Below are 16,698 nucleotides of genomic sequence, written 5' to 3'. Positions count from 1 at the left end.
TGCAATTCAGCCATGCTAATGGTGCGTCGCTTACGTTGGGCGGGTCCCACTGCGTCGTGCTTATCCAGAGCACAAGGCCGCTGTGCTTATTGACTTTGCTGCTCCTTTCGTCGCTCATCGTACTCGCTCTGCTCTTCAGCTATCCTAACCGTGCGTCGCTTACGTTGGGCGGGTCCCACTGCGTCGTGCTTATCCAGAGCACAACGCCGCTGTGCATACTGACTTTGCTGTTCCTTTCGTCGCTCATCGTACTCGCTCTGCTCTTCAGCTATCCTAACCGTGCGTCGCTTACGTTGGGCGGGTCCCACTGCGTCGTGCTTATCCAGAGCACAAGGCCGCTGTGCTTATTGACTTTGCTGTTCCTTTCGTCGCTCATCGTACTGGCTCTGCAATTCAGCTATCCTAACGGTGCGTCGCTTACGTTGGGCGGGTCCCACTGCGTCGTGCTTATCCAGAGCACAACGCCGCTGTGCATATTGACTTTCCTGTTCCTTTCGTCGCTCATCGTACTCGCTCTGATCTTCAGCTACTCTAACCGTGTGTCGCTTACTTTGGGCGCGTGCCACTGCATCGTGCTTATACAGAGCACCACGCCACTGTGCATATTGACTTTGCTGTTCCTTTCGTCGCTCATCGTACTGGCTCTGCAATTCAGCTATCCTAACGGTGCGTCGCTTACGTTGGGCGGGTCCCACTGCGTCGTGCTTATCCAGAGCGCAACTCCGCTGTGCATATTGACTTTGCTGTTCCTTTCGTCGCTCATCGTACTCGCTCTGCTCTTCAGCTACTCTAACCGTGCGTCGCTTACCTTGGGCGCGTGCCACTGCATCGTGCTTATACAGAGCACCACGCCACTGTGCATATTGACTTTGCTGTTCCTTTCGTCGCTCATCGTACTGGCTCTGCAATTCAGCTATCCTAACGGTGCGTCGCTTACGTTGGGCGGGTCCCACTGCGTCGTGCTTATCCAGAGCACAACGCCGCTGTGCATATTGACTTTGCTGTTTCTTTCGTCGCTCATCGTACTCGCTCTGCTCTTCAGCTATCCTAACCGTGCGTCGCTTACGTTGGGCGGGTCCCACTGCGTCGTGCTTATCCAGAGCACAACGCCTCTGTGCATATTGACTTTGCTGTTTCTTTCGTCGCTCATCGTACTCGCTCTGCTCTTCAGCTATCCTAACCGTGCGTCGCTTACTTTGGGTGGGTGCCACTGCATCGTGCCTATCTTGAGCACGACCCCGATATCGCGAGGGCGTTCACCTCGCTGCGGGCGCGGAGTATTGACGGCGAAACCTCGCAGACCCATCTCCTTGTATGGGCATCGGCGATACACATGGCCGGCTTCTCCGCAGTGATAGCAGAGCGGACGTTGGTCGGGGGCTCGCCAAATGTCCGTCTTCCTCGCGTAGGTGCGCTGGGTGACGGGTGGGCATGCTTGCGGCGGCGGCGGCGGACGACGGAATTGCGTCGTTGCAGGGCCCTGGCGTGGTCGCGGAGGGGGACCTTGACGGCGTGCGACGGCGGCGTAGGTCATCGCTTCTGGCTGGGGCTGCAGTAATTGAGGTTGCACCTCAGGAACCCCAAGCGATCGCTGAACCTCATCTTTCACGATGTCAGTGATCGAAGCTACTTGAGGCTGCGACGAAGGCAGGACCTTGCGCAGTTCTTCGCGCACAATGGCCCTGATGGTCTCTTGAAGGTCGTCCGAACCTAGTCCTTGGATGGCATACTGCGGCGTGTGCCCCTGGCGGTTATATTGCCGGGTGCGCATCTCCAGAGTTTTCTCGATCGTCGATGCCTCTGCAGAAAACTCAGCCACAGTCTTCGGTGGGTTACGAATAAGTCGGGCGAAAAGGTCTTGCTTGACGCCGCGCAGCAGGAAGCGAACTTTTTTCTCCTCCGACATTTCCGGGTCGGCGTACCGGAAAAGACGGGCCATCTCCTCCGTGAAGATTGCGATCGTCTCGTTTGGCAGCTGCACTCTGGTTTCTAGTAGAGCTTGGGCTCGCTCTTTTCGCACGACGCTTGTAAACGTGTGCAAGAAGCCGCTTCGGAAAAGGTCCCACGTCGTTAAGGTGGCTTCCCGATTCTCGAACCACGTTCTGGCGGCGTCTTCCACGCGAAATAGACATGCCGCATCTTGTCGTCACTGTCCCAACTGTTAAACTTAGCGACCCTCTCATACGTTTCGAGCCAGGTTTCCGGGTCCTCGAATGTTGATCCGCGGAACGTCGGAGGTTCCCTGGGCTGCTGCAGCACGATGGGGGACGCTGGGGCTGCCATTGGGGTTGCCTTGTCCACAATCTTCTTGGTCTTCTCAGGTAGAGGTCCGTGCTCCGGGGGCAGCTGTTGAAGACGGCGGCTTGCTCGATGCTCCGGGACTACGTTGGTGTTCTCTTTGTGCTCCGGGCTTGGATCACGGCTTGTCCGGGGCGTCCGGTACATGAACGAAAAGCACCTCCACCAGATGTCACGGGGTAGTGTCGGTGAAGAAAGCAAGAATACGGTGGAATACAAAACTAGCTTTTATTGGGCGAACCTGTGCCCACAAAAACAGGCTACACTTATAGCACAATGATAGCGGCGAACACGGTCGGCGATCGTCGGAAATCTGATCAGCGGGTCAAGTGCATCGGCTTTTATACAGCAGTCATCGAATGTTCCAGACTAATCGTTCGGACCCGCATGCCTTCCACAAAGTTCTACAACATTCGAGTCACGCGATGAAATCAGATACCACAAGGTTCGGCGACAACACAGCGGATAGAAGCATCGATAACTTTCCAGAAACTTCGGATACATGCAGACGCGTCCCGCGCTGTGCGATAACATTTGTTAGGCGGCGAAACGTGGTCACCTGTTAAATATAAGTACACGTGTCAATATTGACTTTGCTGTTCCTTTCGTCGCTCATCGTACTCGCTCTGCTCTTCAGCCATCCTAACCGCGCGTCGCTTTACTTTGGGCGAGTGCCACTGCATCGTGCCTATCCTGAGCATGCCCCGTTGTGCATATTGACTTTGCTGTTCCTTTCGTCGCTCATCGTACTCGCTCTGCTCTTCAGCTATCCTAACGGTGCGTCGCTTACTTTGGGCGCGTTCCACTGCATCGTGCTTACCCAGAGCACCACGCCACTGTGCATATTGACTTTGCTGTTCCTTTCGTCGCTTATCGTACTGGCTCTGCAATTCAGCTATCCTAACGGTGCGTCGCTTACGTTGGGCGGGTGCCACTGCATCGGGCCTATCCTGAGCACGACCCCGTTGTGCATACTGACTTTGCTGTTGGTTTCGTCGGTCATCGTACTCGCTCCGCTCTTCAGCTATCCTAACAGTGCATCGCTTACGTTGGGCGGATGCCACTGCATCGTGCCTATCCTGAGCATGACGCCGTTGCGCATATTGACTTTGCTGTTCCTATCCTCGCTCATCGTACTCGCTCTGCTCTTCGGCTATCCTAACCGTGCATCGCTTATTTTGGGCGGGTGATACGGCATCAGGCCTATCCTGAGCACGACACTGTTGTGAATATTGACTTTGGTGTTTCTTTCGTCGCTCATCGTACTCGCTCAGCTCTTCAGCTATTCTCACCATGCGTCGCTTAGTTTGGCCGGGTGACACTGCATCGTGCATATCCTTAGGACGACGGTGTTGTGTATATTGACTTTGCTGTTCCTTTCGTCGCCTATCGTACTCACTCTGGTCTTCAGCTATTCTCACCGTGCGTCGCTTAGTTTGGGCGGGTGATACTGCATCGTGCCTATCCTGAGCGCGACGCCGTTGTGCATACTGACTTTGCTGTTCCTTTCGTCGCTCATCGTACTCGCTCTGCTGTTCAGCTATCCTAACTTTGCGTCGCTTACTTTGGGCGGGTGATACTGCATCGTGCCTATCCTGAGCACGGCCCCGTAGTAAATATTGGCTTTGCTGTTCCTTTCGTCGCTCATCGTACTCGCTGTGCTCTTCAGCTATCCTAACGGTGCGTCGCTTAATTTGGGTTGGTGGCACTGCGTCGTACTTATCCCGAGCACAATGCCGCTGTGCATATTGACTTTGCTGGTCCTTTCGTCGCTCATCGTACTGGCTCTGCTATTCAGCTATCCTAACCGTGCGTCGCTTACGTTGGGTGGGTGCCACCGCATCGTGCCTACCCTGAGCACGACCCCGTTGTGCATATTGACTTTGCTGTTCCTTTCGTCGCTCATCGTACTCGGTCGGCTATTCAGCTATTCTAACCGTGCATCGCTTATTTTGGGCGGGTGCCACTGCATCGTGCCTATGCTGAGCACGACGCCGTTGTGCATATTGACTTTGCTGGTCCTTTCGTCGCTCATCGAACTCGCTTTGCTGTTCGGCTATCCTAACCGTGCATCGCTTATTTTGGGCGGGTGATACTCCATCGGGCCTATCCTGAGCACGACGCCATTGTGAATATTGACTTTGCTGTTCCTTTCGTGGCTCATCGTACTCGCCCTGCTCTTCAGCTATTGTAACCATGCATCGCTTATTTTGGGCGGGTGATACTGCATCAGGCCTATCCCGAGCACAATGCCGCTGTGCATATTGAGTTGGCTGTTGCTTTCGTCGCTCGTCGTACTCGCTCCGCTCTTCAGCTATCCTAACAGTGCATCGCTTACGTTGTGCGGATGCCACTGCATCGTGCCTATCCTGAGCATGACGCCGTTGCGCATATTGACTTTGCTGTTCCTATCCTCGCTCATCGTACTCGCTCTGCTCTTCGGCTATCCTAACCGTGCATCGCTTATTTTGGGCGGGTGATACTGCATCAGGCCTATCCTGAGCACGACACCGTTGTGAATATTGACTTTGGTGTTCCTTTCGTCGCTCATCGTACTCGCTCTGCTCTTCAGCTATTCTCACCATGCGTCGCTTAGTTTGGCCGGGTGACACTGCATCGTGCATATCCTTAGGACGACGGTGTTGTGTATATTGACTTTGCTGTTCCTTTCGTCGCCTATCGTACTCACTCTGGTCTTCAGCTATTCTCACCGTGCGTCGCTTATTTTGGGCGGGTGATACTCTATTGTGCCTATCCTGAGCACGACGCCGTTGTGCATATTGACTTTGCTGGTCCTTTCGTCGCTCATCGTACTCGCTCTGCTCTTCAGCTATTCTCACCGTGCGTCGCTTAGTTTGGGCGGGTGATACTGCATCGTTCATATCCTTAGCACGACGCTGTTGTGTATATTGACTTTGCTGTTCCTTTCGTCGCTTATCGTACTCACTCTGGTCTTCAGCTGTTCTCATCGTGCGTCGCTTAGTTTGGGCGGGTGATACTGCATCGTGCATATCGTTAGCACGACGCTGTTGTGTATATTGACTTTGTTGTTCCTTTCGTCGCTCATCGTGCTCGCTCTGCTCTTGAGCTATTCTCACCGTGAGCCGCTTAGTCTGGGCGGGTGATACTGCATCGGGCCTATCCTGAGCACGACGCCGTTGAGAATATTGACTTTGCTGTTCCGTTCGTCGCTTATCGTACTCACTCTGGTCTTCAGCTATTCTCACCATGCGTCGCTTAGTTTAGGCGGCTGATACTGAACCGGGCCTATCCTGAACACGACGCCGTTGAGAATATTGACTTTGCTGTTCCTTTCGTGGCTCATCGTACTCGCTCTGCTCTTCAGCTATTCTCACCGTGCGTCGCTTACTTTGGGCGGGTGCCACTTCATCGTCCCTATCATGAGCTCGACGCCGTTGTGCATATTGAATACGCAGTTGCTTTCGTCGCTCATGGTGTTCGCGCAGCTTTTCCGCCACCCTAACTGTGCGTCGCTTACTTTGGGCGAGAGCCGCGGCGCCCTAGCTAGCCTTTGCACGACGCCGTTGTGTATGTACATGGAGCGGGGCCTAGTTGGAGCAGTTGCCTAGCGTCCTGTCCGCCTAGGCTGTGAGATGTCGTGGGATAGATTCTCACCACTGCCGGGTACCCACTGGTTGAAATGGGCACAAGTGTAGCCCGGCCTGGCGTTCGGCTTGCTTCAGGGGTGATATTCTCGGCAATGGAGACTCCGCCGTAAATTTCCATTAAAACACTCGTGAGCATTAAAAATATGTCTCGAGCAACTGGGCACGTGGCAATTCTGTGTGTATTCGCGGGTGCTTTCACCCTAGACACAACAACTTATGTAGCGCGTATTGAGCAACAGAAATCTTTATCGAGATCTTTTCATGTTGCTTTAGGATTTTCTCATTGGCATTTTTCATAAGTTTAAAGCATTTGAGATGTTGATTGAATAATTAATGCTAATTATGTAATTAGAATACATCCGAGATATAAACTGTGTATCTCCAAGCGAAGCCAAACAACATTATCTGTGTTCTGTCTAGCTAGATGCTTTTGCATATTTTAACATGATAGGGCTAAGGGCCCCGTTTCGTAGAAAATCCGGCGTCTGCGTCCCACGGCCAGCGTGGACCGCCTTTTCGCGAAGTGCCATTCCGAACCAGGTTTACCCAACCAATCTTGTATCACCAAAGTGGCTCATTCTTTCCAATGTTATTCCTCATAATTTAAAGAATGACAGCCTGTAAACAAACGAAAAGAGGGTTAACCAAGAGGCCCGATTTTTGTTAGTCATATCATAAAAAGCGAATAAACAGTGACACCGAGAACAACATAGGGGAAAAACTTGTGCCTAATAAATGAAATAAAGAAACGATAAATAAATGTAAATGAAAGTAGATGAAATAACAACTTGCCGTAGGCATGCAGTGATCGCACAACCTTCGTATTTCGTGTGCGATGCTCTACCATTTGAGCTACCGCGATGCTGTTTCCCCATCAACTTTCTTGGGTGTTTATGTTTCCTAGTAGAAACCTGGAAGTGTTAGCCAGCGCCACCACTCGCAGGCCTTGACGGTGGACGTCGAACATCGTTTCTGCCGCAGGTGTCACGAGAACGTGACCTTTTTAGTTGAAGTCAACCGGTCAACATACCCAGACATGCTACCTGTAGGCATCAATGCTGCCGTATTCGAGATCCTCGTTAGGTAATAAACGAGAAGAGGGTTAACCGAGGCGCTAGAATTTTATTAGTCATACCATAAGAAGCCAACAAACACTGACACCGAGGACAACATAAGGGGAATTACTTGTGCTTAATAAATGAAATAAAGAAACGATAAATCATTGGAAATGGAAGTGGATGAAAAAGGAACTTGCCGCATGTAGGGAACGATCCCACGACCTTCGCATTTCGCGTGCGATGCTCTGCCAATTGAGCTATTGCGGCGCCTATAAACAAATGTCATGAATAGAAACACTGGCGACGCTTACCTTTCATGTTTGATCTCCTCAGACTGAAATATTAAAACTGCAAAACAATAACAGGATATTGGTAGAGGCAAAAGGCTGCGTTTCTATAAAAGAACCTCGCCTTCGTGCGTAGCTTTCACCGCCAGTGTTCGCAGTAAATATTACGGTTACACAAGCTGCCGTTGCCGGGAAGTATGAAGTTTGTATGAGGGCTGTATGTTTGACAGTGATTGGTGAAGCGTGGAATGTACTTTTGCTACTGCTAATGCTAAAAAACTTGCAAGAAACCTTGCAGGCCTCGATAAACAGCATTTCTGTTTCACAATCATCTCTTGAAGAAACAATGAACGATAGGTTCGATAAACGCAACGACGTACTCACTGTTATTGCAAAACACACAGAACAACTGGCTCAATTACGGTCAGAGGTCAGCTCTTTGAAAGAAACTATAAACAATCAACAGAAGAAGTTAAATGACTTGCAAGGCCGAAGTCGACGAAGGAACCTTACAATTTTTGGCCTTGAAAAACCAATGAATGAGAGCCCTGTCGACTTGAGAAAGCGGGTTCTTGATGACATATTTTGTGCAAAACTAGGTATCACCACCAACACAGTCGAATGGATACACAGACTAGGTAGAATGAGCGATAAACCTAGGCCTGTCTTGCTGAATTTCTTTGACTACAATGAAAACGTGTCTGTATTGAAGAATTGCTTTAAGCTCAAAGAAACAGGTATATCGATCTGTCACGATTACTGTAAGGCTACGCTGACTAAGGGTTCTCAACTTTGGCGGTATGGTTAGCAATTTAACGATGAGGCGCGAAAAATTTCACTGGACTATGACCGGCTGCGTGTAGACGACAAGATATACGAATGGGACGAAGTAAGCCCACAGGTTATCGCGCTTCATAAATCCCGATCTACACGGACATCGAACTGACCCGATACGAAAGAACTCCGAATGGTCTTGCTAAATGCAAGATGTCTTGCCAATAAGTCTAATCAGCTTGAAGGCATTCTTTTTCTTCACAACCCCCATAAACTTGCCGTAACCGAAACGTGGCTTACACCTAATATTAATGATTTCGAAATTATTCCGCATTCCCACAAAATAATAAGACGCGATCGCGAAGGACGAGGAAAGGGCGTGGCTATAATAACAAAAAATGAAGTACAATGTGTCGAGCTTGAGGGCATTCTAAACCATGAAAGTGTCTGGCGTAAGATCAATTACAAAAATATTTCTACCTTGTTTGGCGTGATTTACCGGCCACCAAAAAGCAATGTGTCATACCTGGAAGCACTGGCCGCTTACCTAGAGCGCATGCTCAAACCAAATCACAAGCTGGTGCTCACTGGTGATTTCAACTTGCCAGGCATAGACTGGAATGTACTCGCTATCTCGGGGCCCGATGATGCTGACAATGCACGCCTACTTCACAATTCTTCATTTTTTCATGACTTGAAACAAATAGTCACAATTCCGACTCGCGCCACTGCAACAGTGCAGTCGATTCTTGACCTTGTTTTACTGAAAAAGTTTCCTGAATAATACTCAGTTATTACCTCTGACGGTATCTCGGACCACAAGATTGTTCAAGTTACTCTAAAAATCAATAGCACAAAAACGCCTCCCTCGGTAGCAACTTTTCGAGACTTTTCTGCTGCAGATGATGAATCTGTCCTAGATGCAATGCATCTCTCACTTTTTGATTTTCAGCATGGTGGCGATGTTTCTCATCTTTGGAACGAGTTCAAGAAATTAGTGTCATCATGCATGGACAGGTTTGTTCCTTTGCGTAGAAAGATTACAAAGCGTCGGAACCCATGGATTAGTCGGGTCATAATCCTTCTAAGCGGCGTAATAAACGAAAAAGGAAAGGTAAAACTACGTCAGCATTAACCGCCCTTCAAGAACAGCTGGTTACTAAATCGAAGCTTGCGTGTCGTACATATTATGGCCAAACTCTTAGAGCTTTCTTGAAGGAATCTCCTGAGAAATTCTGGCGCTGCTTCTCAGGTTCCCAACCGTGCGTGAATTATCTAAAGAATAATGGTAACATGTGTACAAACCTTAATTTTGTTGAAAATGAATTTAACACTACTTTTCACCAAACGTTTACAAGACCAAATGTTCAATATTTATGAACGCAATACTCTGACCCATCACCCGTTGCAAACTCAATGCCTGACCTAGTTCTTGGTCGCGAAGGAATACTTTCTCTTCTTTTATATCAGCATCATCATCATCATCATCATCATCATCATGACCACCACCATGATCATCATCATCAGCATCATCACCATCATCATCATCATCGTAATCATCATCATCATCATAAGTCTGGTTACGCCCACTGCAGGGCAAAGGCCTCTCCCATACTTCTCTAACAACCCCGGTCATGTACTAATTGTGGCCATGTCGTCCCTGCAAACTTCTTAATCTCATCCACCCACCTAACTTCCTGCCGCCCCCTGCTACGCTTCCCTTTCCTTGGAATCCAGTCCGTAACCCTTAATAACTATCGGTTATCTTCCCTCCACATTACATGTCCTGCCCATGCCCATTTCTTTTTCTTGATTTCAACTAAGATGTCATTAATGGGCGTTTGTTCCCTCACTCAATCTGCTCTTTTCTTATCCTGTAACGTTACACCCATCATTCTTCTTTCCATAGCTCGTAGGGTCGTCCTCAATTTAAGTAGAACCCTTTCCGTAAGCCTCCAGGTTTCCGCCCCGTAGGTGAGTACTGGTAAGACACAGCTATTACACACTTTTCTCTTGAGAGATAATGGCAACCTGCTGTTCATGATCTGAGAATGCCTGCCAAACGCACCCCAGCCCAATCTTTTTCTTCTGATTATTTCCGTCTCATGATTCGGATCCGCTGTAACTACCTGCCCTAAGTAGATGTATTCCCTTACCACTTCCTGTTCCTCGCTACCTATTGTAAATTGTTGTTCTCTTCCGAGGCTGTTAAACATTACTTTAGTTTTCTGCAGAATAATTTTTAGACCCACTCTTCTGCTTTGCCTCTCCAGGTCAGTGAGCATGCATTGCAATTGGTCCCCTTAGTTACTAAGCAAGGCAATATCATCAGCGAATCGCAAGTTACTAAGGTATTGTCCATTAAATTGTATCCCCAATTCTTCCCAATCCAGGTCTCTGAATAACTCCTGTAAACACGCTGTGAATAGCATTGGAGCGATCGTATCTCCCTGCCTGACGCCTTTCTTTATTGGGATTTTGTTGCTTTTTTTATGGAGGACTATGGTAGCTGTGGAACCGCTATAAATATCTTTCAGTATCTTTACCTACGGCTCGTCTACACCCTGATTCCGTAATGCCTCCATGACTGCTGAGGCTTCGATAGAATCAAACGCTTTCTCGTAATCAATGAAAGCTATATATAAGGGTTCGTTGAATTCCATACATTTCTCTATCACCTGACTGATAGTGTGAATATGGTCTATTGTTGAGTAGCCTTTATGGGATCCTGCCTCGTCCTTTTGGTTGACAGAAGTCTAAGGTGCTCCTGATTCTGTTTGCGATTACCTTCGTAAATACTTTGTAGGCAACGGAGAGTAAGCTGATTGGTCTATAATTCAAGTTTTTGCGCCCCCTTTCTTATGGATTAGGATTCTGTTAGCGTTCTTCCAAGATTCCGGTACGCTCGAGGTCATGAGGCATTCCGTATACAGGGTGGCCAGTTTCTCTAGAACAATCTGCCCACCATCCTTCAACAAATCTGCTGTTACCTGATCCTCCCCAGCGGCCTTCCCCCTTTGCATAGCTCCCAAGGCTTTCCTTACTTCTTCCTGCGTTCCCTGTGGGATCTCGAATTCATCTAGGCTATGCTCGCTTCCATTATCGTCGTGGATGCCACTGGTGCTGTATAAATCTCTATAGAACTCCTCAGCCACTTGAACTATCTCATCCATATTAGTAATGATATTGCCGGCTTTGCCTCTTTACGCACACATCTAATTCTTGCCAATTCCTAGTTTCTTCTTTACTGCTTTTAGGCATCCTCCGTTCCTGAGAGCATGTTCAATTCTATCCATATTATACTTCCGTATGTCAGCTGTCTTACGCTTGTTGATTATCTTCGAAAGCTCCGCCAGTTCTATTCTAGCTGTAGGGTCAGAGGCTTTCATACAGTGGCGTTTCTTGATCAGATCTTTCGTCTCCTGCGATAGGTTACTGTTATCTTGTATAACTGAGTTACCACCGAATTCTATTGCACACTCCTTAATGAGGCCCGTAAGATTGTCGTTCATTGTTTCAACACTAAGGTCCTCTTCCTGAGTTAAAGCCGAATACCTGTTCTGTAGCTTGATCTGGAATTCCTCCATTTTCCCTCTTACCGCTAACTCATTCATTGACTTCTTATGTACCAGTTTCTTCCGTTCCCTCCTCAGGTCTAGGCTAATTCGAGTTCTTACGATCTTATTGTCACTGCAGCGCCCCTTCCCGAGCACGTCAACATCTTGTATGATGCCAGGGTTAGCGCAGAGTATAAAGTCTATTTCATATCTTCTCTCGCCATTCGGGCTCCTCCTCGTTCACTTTCGGCTATCCCGCTTGCGGAAGAAGGTATTCATTATTCGCATATTATTGTGTTCTGTAAAGTCTACTAATAGCTCTCCCCTGCTATTCCCAGTGCCTATGTCATATTCCCCCACTGACTTGTCTCCACCCTGCTTCTTGCCTACCTTGGCATTGAAGTCGCCGATCAGTATAGTGTATTTTGTTTTGACTTTACCCATCGCCAATTCGATGTCTTCATAGAAGCTTTCGACTTCCTTGTCATCATGACTGGATGTAGGGGCGTAGACTTGTACGACCTTCAGTTTGTACCTCTTATTAAGTTTCACAACAGCACCTGCCACCCTATCATTGATGCTATAGAATTCCTGTTTGTTACCAGCTATATTCTTATTAATCAGGAATCCGACTCCTAGTTCTCGTCTCTCCGCTAAGCCCCGGTAGCACAGGACGTGCCCGCTTTTTAGCACTGTATATGCTTCTTTTGTCCTCCTAACTTCACTGAGCCCTATTATATCCCATTTACTGCCGTCTAATTCCTCCTATAGCACTGCTCGACTCGCCTCACTAGATAATGTTCTAGCGTTAAACGTTGCCAGGTTCGTATTCCAATGGCGGCCTGTCCGGAGCCAGGAATATGTATTTTGAACATACTAATGAAAAAAGTATAGTGGCGCTGACGGCATAACGAATGGCTTCCTTATACGGTACTCAGAGATTGTGTCCCCTTACCTTTATGTTCTGTTTAAAGCATCACTCAACCAATGCTCCTTACTCGCACATTGGCTCACGGCAAGAGTAGTTCCCATATTTAAATCGGGAAACAAGCTAGAAGCTCGTAACTAGAGACCAATTTCTCTAATAAGCACATGCTGTAAATTGCTGGAACATGTTATAGCTCACCATATATCTCAGCACCTTGAATCAAAAATGTTCGTTGAGTATCAGCATGGTTTCCGGAGGACTGTCTCAACAAATACACAATTAATTTCGGTTATACACGATTTTGCTTCAGCTGTAGATAATTGTAGGGAGGTAGATGCGGTTTTTTCTTGACATGCAAAAGCTTTTGATCGTGTGCTACACACTTCACTCATTGACAGAATAAGGGATGCCGGGCTTCCTGAAAGATTGATATTGTGGTTGCAGGCTTATCTGAGTAATCGCTCACATTTTGTGGAGTGTGCGGGTGTTAGGTCTACTGATCTGCCGGTATTGTCTGGGGTTCCCCAAGGTTCAGTGCTTGGTCCTCTGCTGTTTTCAATTTGTATAAAGGGCATTGTTTCTAACATCAATAATTCTGTTGTAATAAAATTGTTCGCTGATGACTGCGTGTTGTATAGTGTTGTCAATAGCTCCTCTTCCCAAACACTACTGAACAATAGCCTCCGTACACTCGTGGACTGGTGCGAACGAAACGGCATGCAAAATAATTTTGATAAAACAGTTGTCATGACAATAACCACAAAGAAAAAGCCACTGTCTCATACGTACCACATTGCTAATAAAGCTATTTAATCGGTAACGTCTGTCAATTATCTAGGCCTAACTATCACAAAGAACTTAAAATGGGAACGTTTGTACGTTTGTACACCAGCGTTCAATAAACTTTGCTTTTTGCGCAGGAAACTAAAAGACTCGCCGTCAAGTGTTAAACTCGAGGCATACCGCACTTTGCTTCGACCAGTCCTTGAGTACGCTTCCGCAGTATGCGAGCCATACTACGTTAAGGATGTCGCGCAAGTAGAACGAATTCAGCGCCTCGCTGCCCGATTTATTGCATCTGACTATCGGTCTTCTTCATCTGTTATTGACATGTTGCAGCGACTGAATCTGGAACCCCTCCGTTTCCGCCGAAAGATTGCGAGACTAAAAATACTTTATTTGATATATCAGAACAAGATCGGTCTCCCGCGTGAAACTTATTTTTTCCGCTCACAACACAGGTCTTCTAGAATTAATCTCTCCAATGTTATCCGCCCGTACTTTGCGAGGACGAAAATGTTTCAGAAGTCTTTTTTTCCGCTCACCATTGAAGAGTGGAATTGTCTGCCAGCGTCTGTTGTTGATTGTGCAAATGTAGATTCCTTTGTGAAATGTTTGTCATTGCACTTGATGTAACCCTCTCCTGCTAGGGCAGCATTGTTGCCTGCAGTATTTTTAAATAAATAAATAAATAAAGCAGTAAGCAACCATTGAATACTGCCACGTTTCGCTCCTAAAGGCGAAGGTTAAGCTTCCAGTACGTTTTTAAATCTCGGTCCGCGATAGTTGAGACACCCTGTATATTTAGGATGAATGATCTTGCCTGAACAACTCCAATTATCAGGACCACCGCCATGCCCACTGAGACAGCGTAGTAGATGCAGTTGCACAGAGTCTCTGTGCTGCCCGGCCCTAAAAAAAAACAAGCATTCTAAGGACTTTCACTTTATGATAGAGCTAGAACCATCACCGACGCTGCAAGCGGCCTCACAGGAGCAATATTTCTACATGAAGAGGTAACTGTATTTTGGGACAAATCAATTCATGAGTTTTGTGACCAAAATTTCGTGATCTTCCACATGCGCTACCTGATTTTCAGCGGCCTTATTTCAATGCAGCGGTTGCCTTAACAAGGGCTTTGGCTTGTAATTGTACTACACGCCACAAAAGTGTCCAATTGCTTTTATCTGATGACATTTAGTCATAAGCCCTTTCATAAGTGATTTACTACAAATAGCTCAGTTAACGCATAGGTTCTTGGCTTCACCTATTTATGAAACAGTAGCTCGCCGCATCTCACGCAAGCATAAACAATCGGCCGTCTCCTTATACAAAGGACACCAGGTAAAGCTACTGCGCGCCACGTGGTAAGGATGAAAATGGAGAGAAAATAGGCTGTGTGCTTTTCTGAAAAACACCATTAATAAAGAAGCTTTGCACTCTTGCCACACATTAACCGTAACATGCCCTTAATGCCAGCAAATCTGAGCTTTGTGTGACGTACAATATGGTAGAAGAGGGGGAACATTAGAGGTAACTGCTGTATAATAGGCTAAAGCACTCAAATACGTAATCCAGTTGAAAAGTCGTTATTGCATATGCATATGCATATGCATCAAAATTTGTATGGATCTCAGCAATTATGTTCCCTAACTTTTTAAAATATATGACCTGGCGGACAGTTATAGTCCTCAAAATGAAAACCTGCTATTTATTCCCTATTCCTGAAGCTCACATATTATGCTTGGCCGTGCTTGAATCAAGCGTTTGGAGCAATGACAGCGATTAAAGCAAAAAAATTAAACATTGCCTGGGCCCTACCCATACCACACACCCTCTGTTTTGTCAAATATACGAAATGACTATTTTAGTTCATTTATGATACCGGGAAGACCTACTACCCATGAATGTAGAGCACACAATAATATAAATAATAAACGAGTATTCAGTGATTACAGGAATTGCTCTGAAAAAAAAAAACCTTAGCCCTAAAGATAATGGTCTCTATGATTACACACCCTTTCGACGGGTGAAGTAGGGGTAGATTTATTGGTGTTTTCAGGAGATGGAGGAGAGTTGGAAATTGATGGTATTGTTTGGGGTCCCACGAGGGACCAGTTTTTCAGTGGTTCCGCTTGTAGTTTAGTGACGTAAGATAAATTTTTGACGATACGGCCAATTATGAATGTAGGTGAACGCACCGCCATACGTGAGGCGCTAAGCGTGGCGTTAGAATGTTGGGAAAAGCGCGAACTTTGTCGAGACCTGGTTGTGCTCAGGATATACGTTATTTGTGGGAAAATACGGTAATCTGGCGGGCTCAAGAATTCGTTGTATAAATGTTGAGTATGTGGCATGCGTTTCTGAATTATTCAAAATTGCGACCAAGCGGATGAAATGGCTGCGGAAAATGAGAGGAAGACTGATATTATCATCCACGAAACAAAGACAAGTGCACTATTTGAAACAACGAAGCAGCAAACCATCATCCATTGAAAAGTGCCCCGAGGTATCACGTAGACCAAAAGACATGACTTCGATCTGGTACAAGCAATCAGGTGTTTTATAGATATCTGCCAGAAGCAAGAGCGAAGATGAGGTCAAATATATTTGTTTTGTACAGACATTTCATGGTGTTGTCAATGAATTGTAGCAGGCGAACTTCTTTTCGCGTGAGCTTACTTAAGTGGATGTAGTGGATGCAGATGTGACGCTTGCCAACTTTTATTTTCTGCACACCGACTACATGGCGGCTAGAAGACCATTTTGCTGAGCATGTCACCCACTGCTCATTTCATGTTCCCTGTGTAAGACGCCATGAGTATTCCAACAAATAGGGCTGACGTTGGTTGTGTTTATAAGGTACCCAATGCTAGTGTTCTGTGAGTGGGAAATGTCTGCAAAAACCTTACCTGTTATGAGACGGCCGAGAGATGCCTTGAGAAGAACAAAATTCTTGATCTGCATCATAAAAAACAACCAATTACGAACATGTAAATCCGTATAACGGACGTCAACCATAAAAAGGACGAGACGCAAGTAGCGGCTTATTTCGGCTGGTTGATTTGAAAATCACGTGGTTAATGTGCATGCACGACATGTGGCTATTGGTAACGCGCTGTGTATTCATGTGGCATCCAAGAAAGGTAGTCTATTTTAGTCAACGTCAGAGAAGCTATGCTGCAGACATTTATATCTTTCTTCAGAATACACCATCGCCTCGAAAATGTCCTTTGACCGCTGAATGGGATGACAGCCTAAAACAGCAAAACTGCCAAATCTGGAATTGCAGGTGCACTTTCTTGGGGGGCAATGAAGAGCCGCACGTCAATTTCGTTCATTTTTGAAATTACTGTAATGTTCCATGAAGCGGTCATTCTGGAAACA

General features: G+C 46.9%; 1 protein-coding gene across 2 annotated transcripts in view; it reads right to left on the bottom strand.

Annotated features, from left to right (window-relative positions):
• Positions 1-16,698, bottom strand: part of LOC139048396 (uncharacterized) — a 70,426-nt gene that overhangs the window by 45,865 nt on the left and 7,863 nt on the right. For both annotated transcript variants that reach the window (XM_070522769.1, XM_070522770.1), the window contains exons 3-4: positions 16,224-16,272; positions 14,135-14,223 (exon numbers count right to left, since the gene is read on the bottom strand). In XM_070522769.1, coding sequence (XP_070378870.1) covers positions 14,135-14,223; positions 16,224-16,272 — 138 coding nt within the window. The remainder of the gene's footprint in view (positions 1-14,134; positions 14,224-16,223; positions 16,273-16,698) is intronic.

Source organism: Dermacentor albipictus, chromosome 8 (assembly GCF_038994185.2).
Source record: "Dermacentor albipictus isolate Rhodes 1998 colony chromosome 8, USDA_Dalb.pri_finalv2, whole genome shotgun sequence".
Taxonomy (NCBI): Eukaryota; Metazoa; Arthropoda; class Arachnida; order Ixodida; family Ixodidae; genus Dermacentor; species Dermacentor albipictus.
Note: the sequence above shows the minus strand (reverse complement) of the source record. Positions and strands in the feature narration are given on the sequence as shown.